This window comes from Syngnathus typhle, linkage group LG10 (assembly GCF_033458585.1).
Source record: "Syngnathus typhle isolate RoL2023-S1 ecotype Sweden linkage group LG10, RoL_Styp_1.0, whole genome shotgun sequence".
Taxonomy (NCBI): domain Eukaryota; kingdom Metazoa; phylum Chordata; class Actinopteri; order Syngnathiformes; family Syngnathidae; genus Syngnathus; species Syngnathus typhle.
The window spans coordinates 306,198-321,862 of NC_083747.1; the positions used below are offsets into that span (position 1 = coordinate 306,198).

A 15,665-nucleotide genomic window follows, 5' to 3' on the forward strand; every position below is an offset into this window, starting at 1 on the left:
TGATGCAAATGGATTTCACCGAGCAAGAGCAAGTGATGCATTGCAGCAATAAATATCGGGAAACAGTGGATCTCTGTCGCCATCTGGCGAATCATGGTGGAATTTCTAAAGTAAGTGCAATTTCAACACGGCGCCCTCAGCCTTTAGTCTTCAAGAGATATAAAACAACAACAACTTTGGTAGATGTACGAATAACTTTCTAGGTTTGTCTCCAAAGGATCGATTTTTAACGTGGCAATATTTCGTCAATGCTAAATGCAGCACGTGACCGCTCGTGCTTCTGTAGTTTCCGCATCGGCGCGTTACTTGCTGTGAATCAAACGCACCCAACGGTAAGGTCACATGATTGGTCATGAGGAAGTCAACAGTGAATAGGTTAAAGAAAATCCACTGGACGATTGCTTTCCAACGGTGTATTCGACCACTGACGCATATAAAGGTACGTAATGTAAGATATGTGATTCTACTTGTATGAACTGCATACATAGCATCAAAGCGAAGTTGAAGGACGAAGACCTAAACGAGCATAGAGCATTTACGTGATCTCCCTCCTTCCTTTCCTATCTGTTTCCCTTGTGCACGCACAATGTACGTCGTTGAATGAACCTAGTATACACGCATGTAGAGGTACATCATTCACGACTACGAATGGGACTTGTAGCAGGAAGTAAGTAGTATGTATACACGCGCTGACAGAGTGCATTCTTGCTGTTAGTAGGACGCGTTGTTTGTGTCAATGCTGTGTTCAGTCGTTGCCTGTACCCTGTTGGACAGGTGTGGCTCCTCTTGTCTGATGGACTTCTTGGCGGAGAACAACCTGTGTGGCCAGGCCGTCCTCAGGATAGTTTCCAGGGGAAATGCTATCATTGCTGAGCTTCTACGCCTCTCTGACTTCATCCCTGCAGTTTTCAGACTCAAGGACAAGAGCGATCAGCAGAAATATGGAGACATTATCTGTGACTTCAGCTACTTTAAGGTAAGGACTCTCTTTCTCGCTCGTTCTCTCTCGTTCACGCAGCGTGTGACTCCTTGCCACGCTTATGTTGTTCTCGCTATCCACCGGTGGTTCTCCAGGGCCCCGAGTATTACGAGGGAAGGTTAGAGGCCAAACCTGACCTTCAGGACCTGGATGAAGAGTTTAGAGAAAACAATGTTGAGATTCTTTCCAGATTCTATCTGGCTTTTGAGAGCGTCCACAAATACATCGTGGATCTAAATAGGTACGACGTGTCGTGTTGGCGTTGACTTGTGCTCGATCTCAAATAATGACCGAATGTAATATTAGAAATGGACTCTGATGCCACATCTTCTCTGCAGATACTTGGATGACCTCCATGAGGGTGTTTATATCCAGCAAACACTTGAGACTGTGCTTCTAAATGAGGATGGAAAGCAACTACTGGTCATGTCAAACCACTGTTGATTTCACTGTTGAGGTCTGCATTTCTTGAATCTCTCTCTCTCTTTCTTTCCCACTCGTAGTGTGAGGCGCTCTACCTGTACGGTGTCATGTTGCTTGTTATCGAGCACAAGATTGAAGGGGACGTTCGCGAAAGGATGCTGGTCTCCTACTACAGATACAGGTAGCTTTATGACTCCTACATGCAAACGGATACAATTGCCCTATCAAGTTACAGAGCAAGGTTAGACGTTACCGACAGTGGAATATACGACAATGATTACTGTCGTCGCCCCTTCCTTCTATGTGCTCGACGCAGCTTCTTCTAACAGCTGCATTTGACAGGATTCTCGAGAGACTGCTTTGTTTCGCTCACACGTTGAGTATGCGTATTATTGGTTCAGCGCGGCAAGGTCTTCGGCTGACTCCAACATGGACGACATCTGCAAGCTCCTGCGCAGCACGGGCTTCTCCAGCCAGCCTGGAGCCCGACGGCCTGCCAACTATCCAGAGAGCTACTTTCACAGGGTTCCCATCAGTGCCACATTCATCAGTATGGTCATTGGAAGACTGCGCTCCGACGACATCTACAACCAAGTAGCGATGCCGTGCCCTGCGCTGCGCTGCGCTGCGCTGCCATGCCATGCGATCCCATTCGACTCTGCGTTGTAAAGTCAAAGCGTTGTTCCCGCTTCCAAGGTTTCCGCCTACCCTCTACCTGAACATCGTAGTACGGCGCTGGCTAATCAGGCAGCCATGCTGTACGTCTGCCTTTACTTCAGCCCGTCCATACTGCAAAGCCAGCAGGCCAAGATGAGAGAGATCGTGGACAAGTACTTCCCTGACAACTGGGTATGTATGGCTGGTTGAGGCCAGACCTCCTTTTTGGTGTAGGATTGTATTGCTTTATCTTTTGGACATCATTTTCATCTGCTCTGAGCACAGGTGATCAGTATCTACATGGGGATCACCGTCAATCTGGTGGAGGCTTGGGAGCCGTACAAAGCTGCTAAAACTGCTCTCAACTACACGCTGGATCCTGCCAACATCAAAGAGCAGGTCCAAGCCAATGCAATTGCACGGAATAGCAGCGCTTAGGCCAGCTATGAGAAAGTCCAATCTTGTGTCTGGGTAGGCCAGCCGTTACGGCACGAGCATGGAGAGCCTTCGGCCGCAGGTGCGACAGCTGCTGAAGGAAGGCTTCCTCAGAGACGAGATCATTCTGGATAACATTCCCAAATTGATTAACTGCCTACGGGACTGCAACGTTGCCATTCGCTGGCTGATGCTGCATTCGGCTGAGTCGGGTGAGACCAATTGCGTGTCCCCACTTTAAAAATGGGACCCATTGCCTCCCTGCTTGGCACTGGATGGCTTCAATGCAGAGGACACATTTCACCACACCCAGATGTGTGTGTGTGTGTGTGTGTGTGACAATGATCATTGGGACTTTTCACTTGAAATCCTGCCTGCCTGCCTGCCAAATGCTTTGTCTCAATATTACAAGTGCAATACTGAGCAACCGACTGTGTCACCGTGTCACAGCGTATGACCCAAACAATAAGAAACTACGGCAGATCAAAGAGCAAGTGCTGGCTGACTCCAAATACAATTCCAAGAGCCTCTTTCAGCTCCTCCTCGATGCGGCCCAGCTGGAGTTTACCCTCAAGGAGGTGAGCATCTATTCATTATTTGTGCTCAGCATGATCGTCTCCCCTTTGTTGGTTGTTAGTGCACAGCGCGGTAGGTAGCTGATGATACCAAGCTGATGATTTGGGGATGTCATTCTTTTTGGGATTTGGAAAACGCATCCGACTCATCGGCTCCGCATCTCGTGCAGATGTTCAAGCAGATGCTGTCAGAGAAACAGATCAAATGGGAGAGCTACAAGAAGGAGGGCTCCGAGAGAATGACCGAACTGGCCGAAGTCTTCTCTGGCGTGAAACCGCTCACAAGGGTGGAAAAGAACGGTCAGACAAAGGCGTACACCCGTTGTTATGGTGTTCCATCACAAACACAACTTCTCATATTTGATTTCGAGTAATGCTACTTACTACCTGCCAATGAATTGTGACTCGAACCTTTGTGTTCTGTCACCATGGCAGAAAACCTCCAAGCTTGGTTCCGAGAAATCTCCAAACAGATCCAATCGTTGAACTATGAGGACTCTACAGCTGCCGGTAGGAAGACGGTCCAACTCATACAGGCTCTTGTTGAGGTGAGGAAGAGCAGAAAACTTCAATCGTTTTGTTTTTACTTGACATGATCCAGGCAGCCACACAGGCAGGCAGGCAGGCTTCAGGGTCCATTCTAAATGGCGTACTTTTGACCCGGTTCCCAGGTTCAGGAGTTCCACCAGTTAGAGTCCAACCTGCAGGTGTGTCAGTTTCTGGCAGACACCAGAAAGTTCCTGCACCAAATGATTCGCACCATCAATATCAAGGAAGAGGTCCTCATCACAATGCAGATCGTGGGAGACTTGTCGTACGCTTGGCAGATCATCGACAGGTGCGTGCGTACGTACGTACGGAGGCGCCTGCCCTAGCCTCCATTTGCATTCTTCCGATATGGACCTGAGTCATCCATCAGCAGGGGCTGCGCTGCGTGTGATCTTTAGGTTCTGCTTTGGCACAGATTTGCTGACTTTCGTTTCCTCTTCCCCTGAGCAGCTTCACAAGCATTATGCAGGAGAGCATCCGAGTCAGTTCCTCCATGGTCACTAAACTGCGAGCGACCTTTCTGAAGGTGAAGGCGGCCGGCGGAGGAGGAGGTTTCCCTCCCTCCCTCCCTCCCGATGTTGACGTCTTCAAAGCAATTTGCCTGCGTTTGTTTGTGAGAGCAGCTGGCTTCCGCTTTGGATCTTCCATTGCTGCGCATCAACCAAGTCAACAGCGCTGACCTGCTGAGCGTTTCCCAGTTCTACTCGGGAGAATTGGTCGCCTATGTCAGAAAGGTGTGTCATTGCGGTCGGTCATTCGCACCATCCATTGGTGAGCTCCCAACGAGGATTTTGCATTGTATGTATGACAAGGCGACAACGTCTGTATGCTACTCTCATTTTTGTCTTTTACTTGTTTGTTCAATGACGTTCACCTTCAAGTATTGACGTGTGTAGGTACTGCAGATCATCCCAGAGAGCATGTTCACCTCTCTGGCCAAGATCATTAAGCTTCAGATCCACGACATCATGGAGGTGCCCACGCGACTGGACAAGGACAAATTGAAGGACTACTCCCAGCTGGGGGCACGCTATGAAGTATAAAAGCTGATGGATGGATGGATGGATGGATGGATGGATGGATGGATGGATGGATGGATGGATGGATGGATGGATGGATGGATGGATGGATGGATGACTTTGTTGCTCTCACACATTCTACGCACTGATGCTTCAAAAGGAATGCCATCACTCGTCTAACATTTTGCCATTCCTCTTTATGCTTCCATCCCTTCAGGTGGCTAAACTCACCCATGACATCTCCATTTTCACTGAGGGGATCTTGATGATGAAGACCACTTTAGTTGGAATTATCAAGGTTGCTCCTTCTGACCTGGTGTCATCCAATCACAGCCTTCAACTCGCGTGCGGTGTGATGTTGTAGGTGGATCCTAAGCAGCTTCTGGAAGATGGCATCAGGAAGGAGTTGGTGAAGAGGGTGGCTTATGCGCTGCACAAGGGCTTGATTTTCAACCCCAAGGCTAAGGTTAATAAGCACCACACTGGCTTTGAGAAAGAAGCAGGCTTGACCAATACGCTTTGCATTCTCGATCATGGCAGCCGAGCGAGTTGATGCCCAAGTTAAAAGACATGGCAGCCACCATGGACGGATTCTACAGGTCCTTTGAGTACATCCAGGACTACGTCAGCATCTACGGTCTGAAAATCTGGCAGGAGGAAGTGTCTCGAATCATCAATTACAACGTCGAACAAGAGTGCAACAGTTTCCTCAGGGCTAAGGTGGGATTCAGCCATGGCAGCGACGCAGCGCTCCATATTGATTCACTCCCTCCATTCCTCTTGATCAGATCCAGGACTGGCAGAGCGTGTACCAGTCCACTCATATCCCCATCCCGAGGTTTCCATCCGTGGATGAGTCCGCCACCTTCATTGGACGTCTCTGCCGAGAGATTCTCCGCATCACAGATCCCAAGTATGGATTAGGCATTGGGCATCATGATTTTTTGATTTGCTGATCTTGCTGGTCTGGCTGGCTGGCTGTGTTTCACACACAGGCTAACCTGCTACATTGAGCAAATGAACACCTGGTACGACCTGAAGAGCCGCCAGGAAGTGACCAACAACAGGCTGTTCTCAGGGATCCAGAGCTCCTTGGGTACATTTGGCCTCAATGGCCTGGACCGCTTGCTGTGCTTCATGATTGTCAAGGAGCTGCAGGTGACCCGTCGGCGTCCTATACCGTACAAACGGACCCTGCGTGTTCGTCCCAGTCAACTCGGACCTCCGAATCTTCATTTAGAATTTCCTGACAATGATTCAGAAGAGCATTTTGAAGGACAAAGCTGCAGTCGAGGTCTTGAAAGCCGTGCTGATCGCTGTCAATCCGGTTCAGGGCGTTGTAGGTAGGTCATCCGTATGTCGGGATGGGTCCCCCTCAAATACGGGAGACGTTTTCTTTTCTGATAGGGAATGCCAGCAAAGTGTATGCCGGCGCTGTCGCCAAAATCCCCAAAATCTGGGGGCCGTATTTAGAGGTCATCATGAAGGTACGACGTGACGTGACGTGACGTGACGTGACGTGACGTGACGTGACGTGACGTGACGTATCATTTTGATATGAGGCTTTCTGAAAGGCAAAGCTCATTTGGATTGAACCTTTGCCGCAGGTTGGTCAAATGCAAATTCTTCGGCAGCAAATTGCCAATGAGTTGAACTACTCCTGCAAGTTTGACTCCAAACACCTGGCGGCTGCCCTCCAAAACATTAACAAGTCAGTCCGCCGCTCTTTTTTCTCCTACCCGCCGCCGCCGCTGCCGCGTGGAACAAAATAGAACGGCAAACTTATCATCAATGGAGCATTGCAGTACCAACTCTCCACAGTTGAGGGTTCCAATAGACTGGGAAAAGGTCATGAGTGTGGTAGGTTTTTTTTTTTTGCTTTTGATCCTTGCAGGTCGCTGCTAGCAGACATTGAAGCCCACTACCAGGACCCGTCGCTGCCCTACCCCAAAGAGGACAACACTCTCTTGTACGAGATTACAGCCTATTTAGAGGCCGCCGGTATTCACAACCCACTTAATAAGGTTGGTGGAGAGTGCCTTCAGATAGGAGGAGGAATGCTTTTGCCTCAAGAGCGTCACGCAGTTGACCTCAAATCAACTTGCACAATGTTGTGCGCTTTTCATTAGATCTACATCACCACAAAGCGCCTTCCTTTCTTTCCCATCCTCAACTTCCTGTTTGTGATAGCACAGCTGCCTAAACTTCAGTACAGCAGAAAGCAAGGTTGGTTTGGGAGCTTAAGATCAGGGGATGCTTTGAGAACAATTGTCAATTTTTGTCTATGTGAAGCCCTTTGAGACTGCTTGGGATTTAGGCCTATACAAATCCACTTGACAGAAAGAAATGTGCAAAATTCAAGTCCCTCTAGTGGCGTGGAGGTCAATTACACCAAGGCAAAAATGCACGCCTCGTATTTCCAACAGGAATGACATGCAGGAAATCCACCGACCCAGTGGACTGGCCTCCTTTAGTCCTCGGCCTTCTCACGCTCCTCAAGCAGTTTCACTCCAGATACACAGACCAGTTCTTGGCTCTCATTGGGCAGTTCATCCGCTCGATCATGGAGCAATGTACAAGGTAACCAGACAGGCTCAGTTACTTCTCAGCATAGTTTGTCAAATCATCGTTTTCTTCTTTTGAATACAAATTCAGCCAATGTCTCATCTTTGTCCGTGTTTTGCCCTAACTAAAGTCAGAAGATCCCTGACATGCCCTCTGATGTGGTGGGAGCGCTCATGTTCCTGGAAGACTATGTCAAATATACAAAATTGTCGCGCAAGGTAGGTTCTTGTCAAACTCGAAAGCTCTGTCGTCAAGTTGTCCTAACTGTGTCCCTACTTTTGTTTGTCTCTTCAAGGTGGCTGAAGCCCATGTCCCCAGTTTCATATTTGATGAATTCAGAACTATACTGTGAAGATCCAGCCAAAAATACTTTTCTTGCCTTTTGTATGCACTTCCATTTTTATTGTCTTGAAGCACATGTAAGATTGTATTTTTTACATGCATAGATAGATGAAATTGCCTTGGAGTTCCTAACATTACAGCTTAGCATTTTATAACATCACATGTAGTAGATTTGACTATCAAATGTGTTGGGTAAAGGGGCAATAGTGTGTGGGTGGGAGGGGAACCCATCCTAAGAGTTTGTATTCAAAGTTGGCTCATCAGAAAGTTTGAAATGAAACATTTTCTGAACTGCTTTTGCTCACAAGAGTCGCAGCTGACTTGGGGCAGTAGGCACTTTTCCAAAAAAAAAAAAGCCTTGTAATAAATGTGTCATTACAAAAACCAATGCCATTAACAAGGAGTAGCCTTAAAGTCTGTGTTATTTTATCTTCTGAAGTTCGATTAAGTTTGTGACAAACTCAATGTAAATCTTGCAAAAAAAATTTTTTCGCGTACTGCATGTTCTTAAAAGAGCAGTGGGGGCATTACTTTGAAAAGACGAAACGGAAGCCGGAAGTTCAACATCCTGCCCTGCTCTGCTCTGCCGTGAACGAAGGCTTTGCCGCCCTCCCGGAACCGGATCCTGTACTGACGAAGTCATCCCACTTGTTCCTACTTTGAAATTGCGTGCTCAGTTGGTGTCCACGAAGCCGCTGCGAGCATTTGGTGTCTTATCGGAGCGTCGCTAGCATGTATCAAAGTCTGAGCGCCGTACACAGCACTGTGTCCAGTCTGACGGAGTGTCAGGCCGACCTCGCCACGGGAATGGACATCGTCACCTCCGTGGCCTTAGACTTGCTAGAGGACCAGGGTAATAACCAGGGTCTTCTCTTCGCTCCTTTCAAATGTCATTAGTCGTTAAATATTCCATTGCTTCCGTAAAACGAAATGGAAACCCACTTGTTGAGACCATCCTTTATCAAACAACTTGTCATCTTCGCTTCGGAAAACGGACGGTCTGGCAGTCTTGTGTTTTCTCTCTCTCTTAACACACACTTATTCCGCCAACAATTAAACATGTATGTGCTAACCGGCCTGCTCCAATCCAGAAACAAGTGTACAACCACGTTTCTTATCTAGCTGAATGATTATGTCGACTTCATCATGTGTCTGGCGCGCAGATGGAGGAGGGGGAAACTGTGGCCTCGGCGAGATGGAGAATCTCATGTTGGAATGTGCCAAGCTGGACCGAGAAATCGACTGCTTTGTTGACACTGTGCAACGGGTCACAGCGGAGGTGTTCATGCTCATTGGGTTGATTTCAACTGGTTTGGAAAACTCCACTTTTGCTCGATTGGTATGGATCAATGTATTCTTTCTGCAGGTGACCGCACAACAACAAGATGCCTTGTCGAGCATCTCGTCCAGAGTGAAGGAGCGCTTCGCAGAAACAATTTGTGGCCTATCTGACGCAGACCTGCAGACTCACCAGAAAATAATTGCATTTAAGGAAAGCGTCCAGAGCTCGAGCTCTCACAGCCAAGGTACAGAAATGCTTGCTAAAAGTCAAATCATCCATCTACTATATGTTGAAATTGCTTTTCAATTCATTGAACCATCTGATGGTTTGCAAAAGGCTTGGTGCGATGATGGTCATTCAAAGAAAAAAGAACGTGTCGTGTTATTGCTGCGTACGAGTCAAGGGAACTTGACGTGTTGTCATCTCTTCCGTTCGCAAGAGCCAACCCGTTCTTACTAACAGCCATTTATTTGTCACTAGTCCACGCAAAACTGACATGTAAAACGAAAGCAACGTCCGTTAGCTGAATGCGATCACACAGGCATGCTAATCCAACTCAGCGGCGCTATCAATTACGGTCAATGATTAACCTTCAAACAACACACCATCCAGGGTTGGCGTTGTACGAGAACTATGAACAAATTTCAATTGTCACGACGGCATCACGCAGCTTTTTGGAAATCAATGTCTCGGAATACGACGTTGCGCTCATTGTACTACTGCCCAATGTGCGAGTTCAGAGGAACCCAGGCACCGAGCGAGCACATGACAAAAGCGCTTCGCCATTATAAGAGACATTGTCACAACCAGGTGGGACATGATCACTTCATTCTTTGGCCAATAAAGCTGCCTTTCGCCCGCCAATGTTCTCTTTTCAGTCAGCCAAGAGTCAAGGAACATGGAGGAGCTTGATGAGGACCTGGCTATAACGCAGACCCAAGTCAACTTCACCTGCCCTCTCACCCAGGTAGCCTAGCCGACGAGACAAGGAGCATCTGCAACAAACGAAGAAGAATGGTCTACGAAATGGACAAACCACGTCAGCCAGGTGTGCCCATGTTAAACGTGCTCTTTGTGCATCTCATCCAGGAAGACATGATCAACCCTGTGAAGAATAAGAAGTGTAACCATCACTATGAGGAGAAACCTATCAAAATCCTCATTGGAACGAGACGGCAGCAAAAGAAAAAGTGCCGGTGAGACTGATTGATTGATTGATTGATTTGATGATGTCACTGGTGTGATGATGAAATGGAGGTGTGGTGTCATGATCACTCCATGTCGTCTCACTCTTATGCTCCTAGCACATCCTCAGTATCATTCATTTTGGTATCTGCCCTTCAGTTGTCCTGTGGTGGGTTGTGGAAACAAAAACGTCCAAGAGTCAGACTTGGTTCCTGACCACACGCTGAAGAGACAGATCACAGAGCAGAAGAGAAAGAACATCAGCAAGTAAAAAAAAAAAAAGAAACTCCACACTTGAATTGGCAACATTGACCACATAGCTATGTTTGTTTTTTTCTTCTTTGACAAGTTGCTAGTATATTTGACATTGTTCTGACCAGAAATGCATCAATGTTTGTTTTTGGGGTCATTTGTTTTGTTCAAGTGACTTTATATTCCTGCAATACCTTTTATTTATGTTATTGAATTGTAATAAAAGTTGACACTTTTTGCATTCAAAAGAGATTTTGTTGTTGTTGTTGTTGTTTGTCTCGTTGATGGCCAAAGTAGCCACTAGAGGGAGACGTGTACGTGATGACAGATCCAAGACCGCACGCACGTTTCTTCGGGTGAAGACCTCACCTCACCTCACTCTCTGCTTCTGATGGTAACTTCTGAAACAGTGCCAGCTTGTGCCTTCTGCTTACTTTTGGAGGTTAGCGATTACGGAAATGAGGCTAATAGGACCCACGGAACATCATTCATAACACAAGAGTGATGATGCTTCGTTGGACTCGTTCAGGCAGCGGCCCAAATTTCTCATCTTCTTACTGGAGTGTATGTGGCCTGCTAGTAAATGTATTCTTGGGCTTGTAGACTTAAATGTGCATTTCAAACGCCAAGAAGCTCGTATGTAGGCGGACCGTGCAAACGAGGTGGAACATTTGGCGTGATATCAGAGCTGGCCGGGTCCAAACAAAAGCTGTGTTGTGAAACAAGCTAATCTTTTAATAACGTTGCATTAGGCATTTCCAAGGGTCTTAAGTGGGTTGGCTCCCTCCCCCCAAAGCCAACTTGACACTGCTGTACATGATGTAGCTCCATTGAATGTTGTCACAGGAAGTGTGGCTACAAGCACCTTCTTTGTGAGCTGTCAATGCATTACGCCGGGCAATCAAATGTTTTGTGCTCTGCTTGTGGCAATGCTTTGTGGGAGGCAGCATGACTTTGCCCCGGCCAGCGTCAAGGTCAAATGCGAGCTTTTAGATAAGACTCAACAAAGCCAGTCCGCTTTTCGGAAGCTTCCAAGAATCCCATTTTCGCCTCAGAGAAGAGAGAGCACACAATGTAGCAACACTGAAGATAAGTTGCCTTGCACATGCTTGAGGTGCTAGCCGAAGAGTTAAATGTGCAAAGTAAAAACTGATAGCGCTTTTCACTTCTGCTTTTCAAGACGTGCACATTCATGTCAAACTTGAAGTGCATAATGGCATGACCCGCCCCGCCCCAGAAAGTGCACTGTGCCTTTAAATGACGAGAACCTCTCTCTCTCTCTGTCTCTCTCTGTCTCTCTCTCTGTCTCTCTCTCTGTCTCTCTCTCTAACCTTCCCTCGCGGCCAGTAGTCGCTAAACGTTGCCAGAGTTTGCTCTAATTGTGAGTGTCCCACGACGCACTGAACAGCCGTGCCGTGCCGTGCCGTGCCGTGCCGTGCCGTGCCGTGCCGCAGAGTGAAGTCAGTCCCTTAGTGCAAAGAGAAAGGCAGTTGGAAGCTGCTGTACAGGTGAGTGCGACCGGATGAGATTAAAGTGCTCGAGTGACGTGTGTGGCAAGTGTCTCCTGGAAAGGTTTCAAAGTGAGTCAACAGGTGGCTCACCTGTTGGAATCCTTGTTTATCTAGACATGACTCACTCCGGCCGCTTCTATCTCCATGCACGAGACAAGCTGGGCTTAACTTTGCGTGCTCATGTCCACGCAGGTGCAGTGAAGCAGCATTTCCAAGGCAGTCGGGCGGGCGGGCAGGCGGCCGGACCGGACAGGACATGGATTATTGGCGCTACTTTGGATGGCGTTGAAGAACAGGTGGATCCGTCCCGTTTGCACGCACGCGCCAGCCAGCCATCCAGCCAGCCAGCCATCCAGCCAGCCAGCCATCCAGCCAGCCATCCAGCCAGCCAGCCAGCCAGCCAGCCAGCCAGCCAGCCACTCTCCTTTCACCTTTATGGGGAACCAGATGGAGAAACGGACTCATTTAAATTACGTCGGGGTGCCCACATCGGACCCGAATGGTTTTGAGCCGGACGTCGACGACGGCCCGCGCATCGGCGTCTCTTACATTTTCTCCAACGACGGCGGCGGGGACGACGACGACGATGACGACGACGACGACCATTCGGAGCCGTTCCCGCCGGAGGAGCACCTCGCCAAGGACCAAGAGAAGGCTTTCCAACCCGAAGACGAGCTGGAGTGTTCGCTTTACTTCCGAGAGGAGTGCATTTTCCAGAGGAACACCGGAACGGTGACCCACTCCGCGGAGAGTCTACTCAACAAGTGCAGCCCCGGAGACGTGCTGGAGTTCGTGGCCACGGGACAGTACCCGCACTGGGCCGTCTACGTGGGCGACTTCCAGGTGGTTCACTTGCACCGAGCCGAGATCAAGAACGGCTTCCTCACCGACGTGAGCCAGGGCAAGAGAGGGCGCATCGTCAACGGCCTTTACCGCTACCGTGCGCTCCAGCCGCAGGTGATTGTGCGCAACGCCGTGGACCACGTGGGCTCCAAGGACCGAGAACTGTACTGGAGGAACTCGGAGTGCTTTGCGGCCTGGTGTCGCTTCGGGCGGAGAGAGTTCAAAATGGGAGGGGAGATCAGGATCGGAAAACAGCCTTATCGCTTCCAAATGCACTTTTCCGACAAAAAGAGCCACGTCCTGGAGTTCCAGTGCCTGGAGGACGTGATTATGGAGCGCAGGAGGAATGAGCAAATTGGCAAGAATGCTGTGATGCAAGAACTGGCCACTCACCTCAACACAGCTGCAGCAGAAGCAGCGCAGGACTTTCAAGAGGAGCCTTGAGGCGGCGACTGAACCAAGCGCTTTTCTTGCCATTTCTATTGGTTGACAACACACACACACACACACACACACAGCAGGTGGAGTCACAATTGTTTGCATTAACCCTCCTCAGAAGATTCCATTTGACTTTTGTAAGCCACAGAAGCAGCTGCAAAAAAGCCATCCTCAATAGCACGCCCTTCTATTTCTCATGATGGTTCACTCAAAAAGCCAGCGTCAGTATCACACACACACACTTGTATTTTTCTCTCTTTGTAGCTTCATGATGGATCACCTCTCCTCTTTTATCGAGTGGTGCCATACAATGTCTATTTTTTGTCACGTTTTCAATATCTAAATGGTGAAAAGAAACAAATGAAAAGCATTCAAAGGTCCAGGATGAAGAACATTTGCAAGACAACACGTGATACATGAGCTATAGCCCCCAATTTCGGAGGCCTCCAAAGGAATGACTTTCAATACGTGCGGCAGTTTGTTTGGTGAGTGCTGTTAGTTTGAGGCAACACTATGAATTGTATTTGTGTGGAAGGGCTTGTCACAAAAGATTGATTTCCTTTTCATTCGACAGCCAAACGTGCTTATTCCTGTGAACTTTGGTTTGATCTGCCAAAGGTATGAATAATAAATATAAATACATCTCCTCATTGTTTCTATCCAATCATGGCACACAGCTTGAAGTGCTCTTTGGCTCCGTGAATGTCGACAGTGTTTGCAGCCATGACTTACGTAGCACTTTTACGTTTGATTCCAATTGTGTTTGTATGAAGAAAGCTGAAAATAAATCTATATTTGATCAACATACAGTATGTGCCTCTTGTAATCTGCCAAGGATATTTGTTTCATTTTGATATTTGGCAAGGCTTCCCTCCGTCAGGCTGTGTTGTATACCTTGCCGACGGTACTTTTCTTGACATGCATACACATTGCGCTAGCTGCAACTAAGCCATTTCTTTGGAAGCGGCCACATTGAAGGATGGTCCTTTTTCCTTGAAATAAAAAAATAAAATTAAAAAAAAAATCAAGCCGCGAAACTCGTGGAGGGATGTGAACCAGGTCTTCCTTCAATTGTTCCACCAGGGGAAGCTTTTAGTTTGACACGTTGGCTCATTCTTGTCCGACTGTTGGCCACTAAGTCTCGCTGACTCCCTGTGGAGGATTGGAACAAAGCCCACCTCCTCCGGGCAAAAGTGTTCATTTTGGCCCAAATCAAAGCCACCCGCCCAATATTGTCTTTATCTCCAAAACCATTCGGCCATGCATAAACATGTCCCACTACATCCGTACGGGGATGCAAAACTATCTGACAGGATAGCAGGACGTTTGAGAGGCGACTGTCATCGCTGATTCTGCTGGCTCCAGGCAAGCTCCAGGCAGGCTCCAGGCAGGCTCCAGGCAGGCTCCAGGCAGGCTCCAGGCGCTATTAAGAGTTGGTAGAGGTCAAGCCAATTTGGACATTCTCAGTGGTCACGTGGCGGACGCAGACTAAACTTCAAGCGTGGCTGTTTGAAGATGAGCAACGTTTTGGGTTCGTGAATGCATGACGCAAGGCCACAAACACCAAGGCGTTTCCTTTTCAATCTTCACATGGAAATCAAAAGTGCAGCTCCGGCCTTCCTGCGTGGACTTTTCATGTTCTCGGCGTGCCAGCGCGGGTTTCCTCTGGGTGTTCCTCTTTCCTCCCGTCCGCATTCCCAAAACATGCAGCAGGGTGGGCCCATTGAGCTGGGACTGTAGCTGCTTGTTGGTCTTTATGTGCCCTGCCATTGGCTGGCAACAGGGTGACCGGATGTCTACCCCCCAAAGACTGGCGGGATAGGCTCCATCTCCCGAGCGAGGAGAAGCGCTTCCGATAATGGATGGAAAGTTAGGAAATCCCATCTTGCCCTGTTTCCAGGAGAGATAAAGAGGTCGAGAGGAGAAAAGAAAAATAAAAAATTGCATCTATTTCCTGTGGACAGTGGTGTGGCAGAGGTGAGAAATGGCTTGCACACAGAGTGACAGTATAGCAGGCAGGGGCACCCAAAAGAAAAGCACAAAATGTCATCGTTTTAAAGTGGGCAGCTGAGCAGAGCAGAGCAGAGCAGAGCAGCAGAGCTTCGCTTCTATTTACCTCACTTCAACTACGAGTTCATCAAAGAGCAGCGAGCTCCTGCGGCAATTGCAATGCTAACGACGCCATTAGAGCGGAGGAGGATGGGGACTGCGTGTTCCTAAACAAGGCGCACACTTATCTCCACGCGCCTTCCGGTCCATGTTGTCCCACTCGCTTGTCGCCATGCACTTTTTGAACGGTGCTTTTCAAAATCACAAACCATGCTGATGAGCAAGTGGCCAACTTCAAGTCCTGCTTCAGGAATGCGCACGTTTCATTAAGCATCAACCGTGGCAGCTTACTATCTTTGCATCCTGTCCAAATGTAAGCAGCACATTGAACGCCTGCCTAGCTGCTTTCCAGAAAGGCCCACAAAAAAAGGTTTGGCATTTTAGTATACAGGGCTCTCAGTTAAGGCAATCATTCAGGCCTCAGCGGTAGCCGCGTGCGTCTGTCTTCGGAGGTGATCAACGTGAGAGAGGCCTTCGACATATGTCTGATCATTATTGCAT

At 48.3% G+C, this 15,665-nt stretch overlaps 3 protein-coding genes across 4 annotated transcripts; all 3 read left to right on the top strand.

Annotated features, from left to right (window-relative positions):
* Nucleotides 1-280: 280 nt before the first annotated feature.
* washc5 (WASH complex subunit 5) lies at nt 281-7,932 on the top strand. 2 transcript variants are annotated; one of them, XM_061288062.1, is made up of 30 exons: nt 332-439; nt 611-667; nt 775-976; nt 1,075-1,220; nt 1,318-1,402; nt 1,483-1,583; nt 1,804-1,996; nt 2,099-2,251; nt 2,345-2,458; nt 2,535-2,706; nt 2,945-3,072; nt 3,240-3,369; nt 3,505-3,617; nt 3,741-3,907; nt 4,069-4,144; nt 4,242-4,352; nt 4,515-4,655; nt 4,855-4,935; nt 5,002-5,103; nt 5,178-5,357; nt 5,426-5,550; nt 5,633-5,795; nt 5,878-5,980; nt 6,045-6,124; nt 6,245-6,348; nt 6,532-6,661; nt 6,767-6,863; nt 7,064-7,217; nt 7,333-7,420; nt 7,498-7,932. In XM_061288062.1, the coding sequence occupies exons 3-30, from the start codon at nt 794-796 to the stop codon at nt 7,552-7,554; spliced, it is 3,477 nt and encodes a 1,158-aa protein (XP_061144046.1). In that variant the 5' UTR covers nt 332-439; nt 611-667; nt 775-793; the 3' UTR covers nt 7,555-7,932. The 2 variants fall into 2 exon arrangements, with proteins under 2 accessions (XP_061144045.1, XP_061144046.1); XM_061288061.1 differs by lacking the exon at nt 611-667 and having other exon boundaries at nt 281-439.
* A 329-nt stretch (nt 7,933-8,261) lies between these two features.
* Nucleotides 8,262-10,297, top strand: nsmce2 (NSE2 (MMS21) homolog, SMC5-SMC6 complex SUMO ligase). The gene is made up of 6 exons (XM_061288066.1): nt 8,262-8,397; nt 8,708-8,823; nt 8,911-9,070; nt 9,705-9,793; nt 9,916-10,022; nt 10,171-10,297. The coding sequence occupies exons 1-6, from the start codon at nt 8,277-8,279 to the stop codon at nt 10,280-10,282; spliced, it is 705 nt and encodes a 234-aa protein (XP_061144050.1). The 5' UTR covers nt 8,262-8,276; the 3' UTR covers nt 10,283-10,297.
* Nucleotides 10,298-12,053: 1,756 nt separating this feature from the next.
* On the top strand, nt 12,054-13,860 carry LOC133160426 (protein LRATD2-like). Its single transcript, XM_061288065.1, has one exon. It carries the CDS (start codon nt 12,054-12,056, stop codon nt 13,059-13,061), a length of 1,008 nt encoding a protein of 335 aa, XP_061144049.1. The 3' UTR covers nt 13,062-13,860.
* The last annotated feature ends 1,805 nt before the right edge of the window (nt 13,861-15,665 follow it).

Coding starts and splice junctions, on each gene's coding strand:
- LOC133160426 (XM_061288065.1), top strand. CDS start 12,054: ATGGCGTTGAAGAACAGGTGGATCCGTCCCGTTTGCACGCACGCGCCA.
- nsmce2 (XM_061288066.1), top strand. CDS start 8,277: ATGTATCAAAGTCTGAGCGCCGTACACAGCACTGTGTCCAGTCTGACG. Junction 9,071..9,704: donor CTCGAGCTCTCACAGCCAAG/GTACAGAAATGC, acceptor TTCTCTTTTCAG/TCAGCCAAGAGTCAAGGAAC. Junction 10,023..10,170: donor CAGCAAAAGAAAAAGTGCCG/GTGAGACTGATT, acceptor TCTGCCCTTCAG/TTGTCCTGTGGTGGGTTGTG.
- washc5 (XM_061288061.1), top strand. CDS start 794: ATGGACTTCTTGGCGGAGAACAACCTGTGTGGCCAGGCCGTCCTCAGG. Junction 1,221..1,317: donor TACATCGTGGATCTAAATAG/GTACGACGTGTC, acceptor TCTTCTCTGCAG/ATACTTGGATGACCTCCATG. Junction 7,218..7,332: donor ATCATGGAGCAATGTACAAG/GTAACCAGACAG, acceptor CCCTAACTAAAG/TCAGAAGATCCCTGACATGC.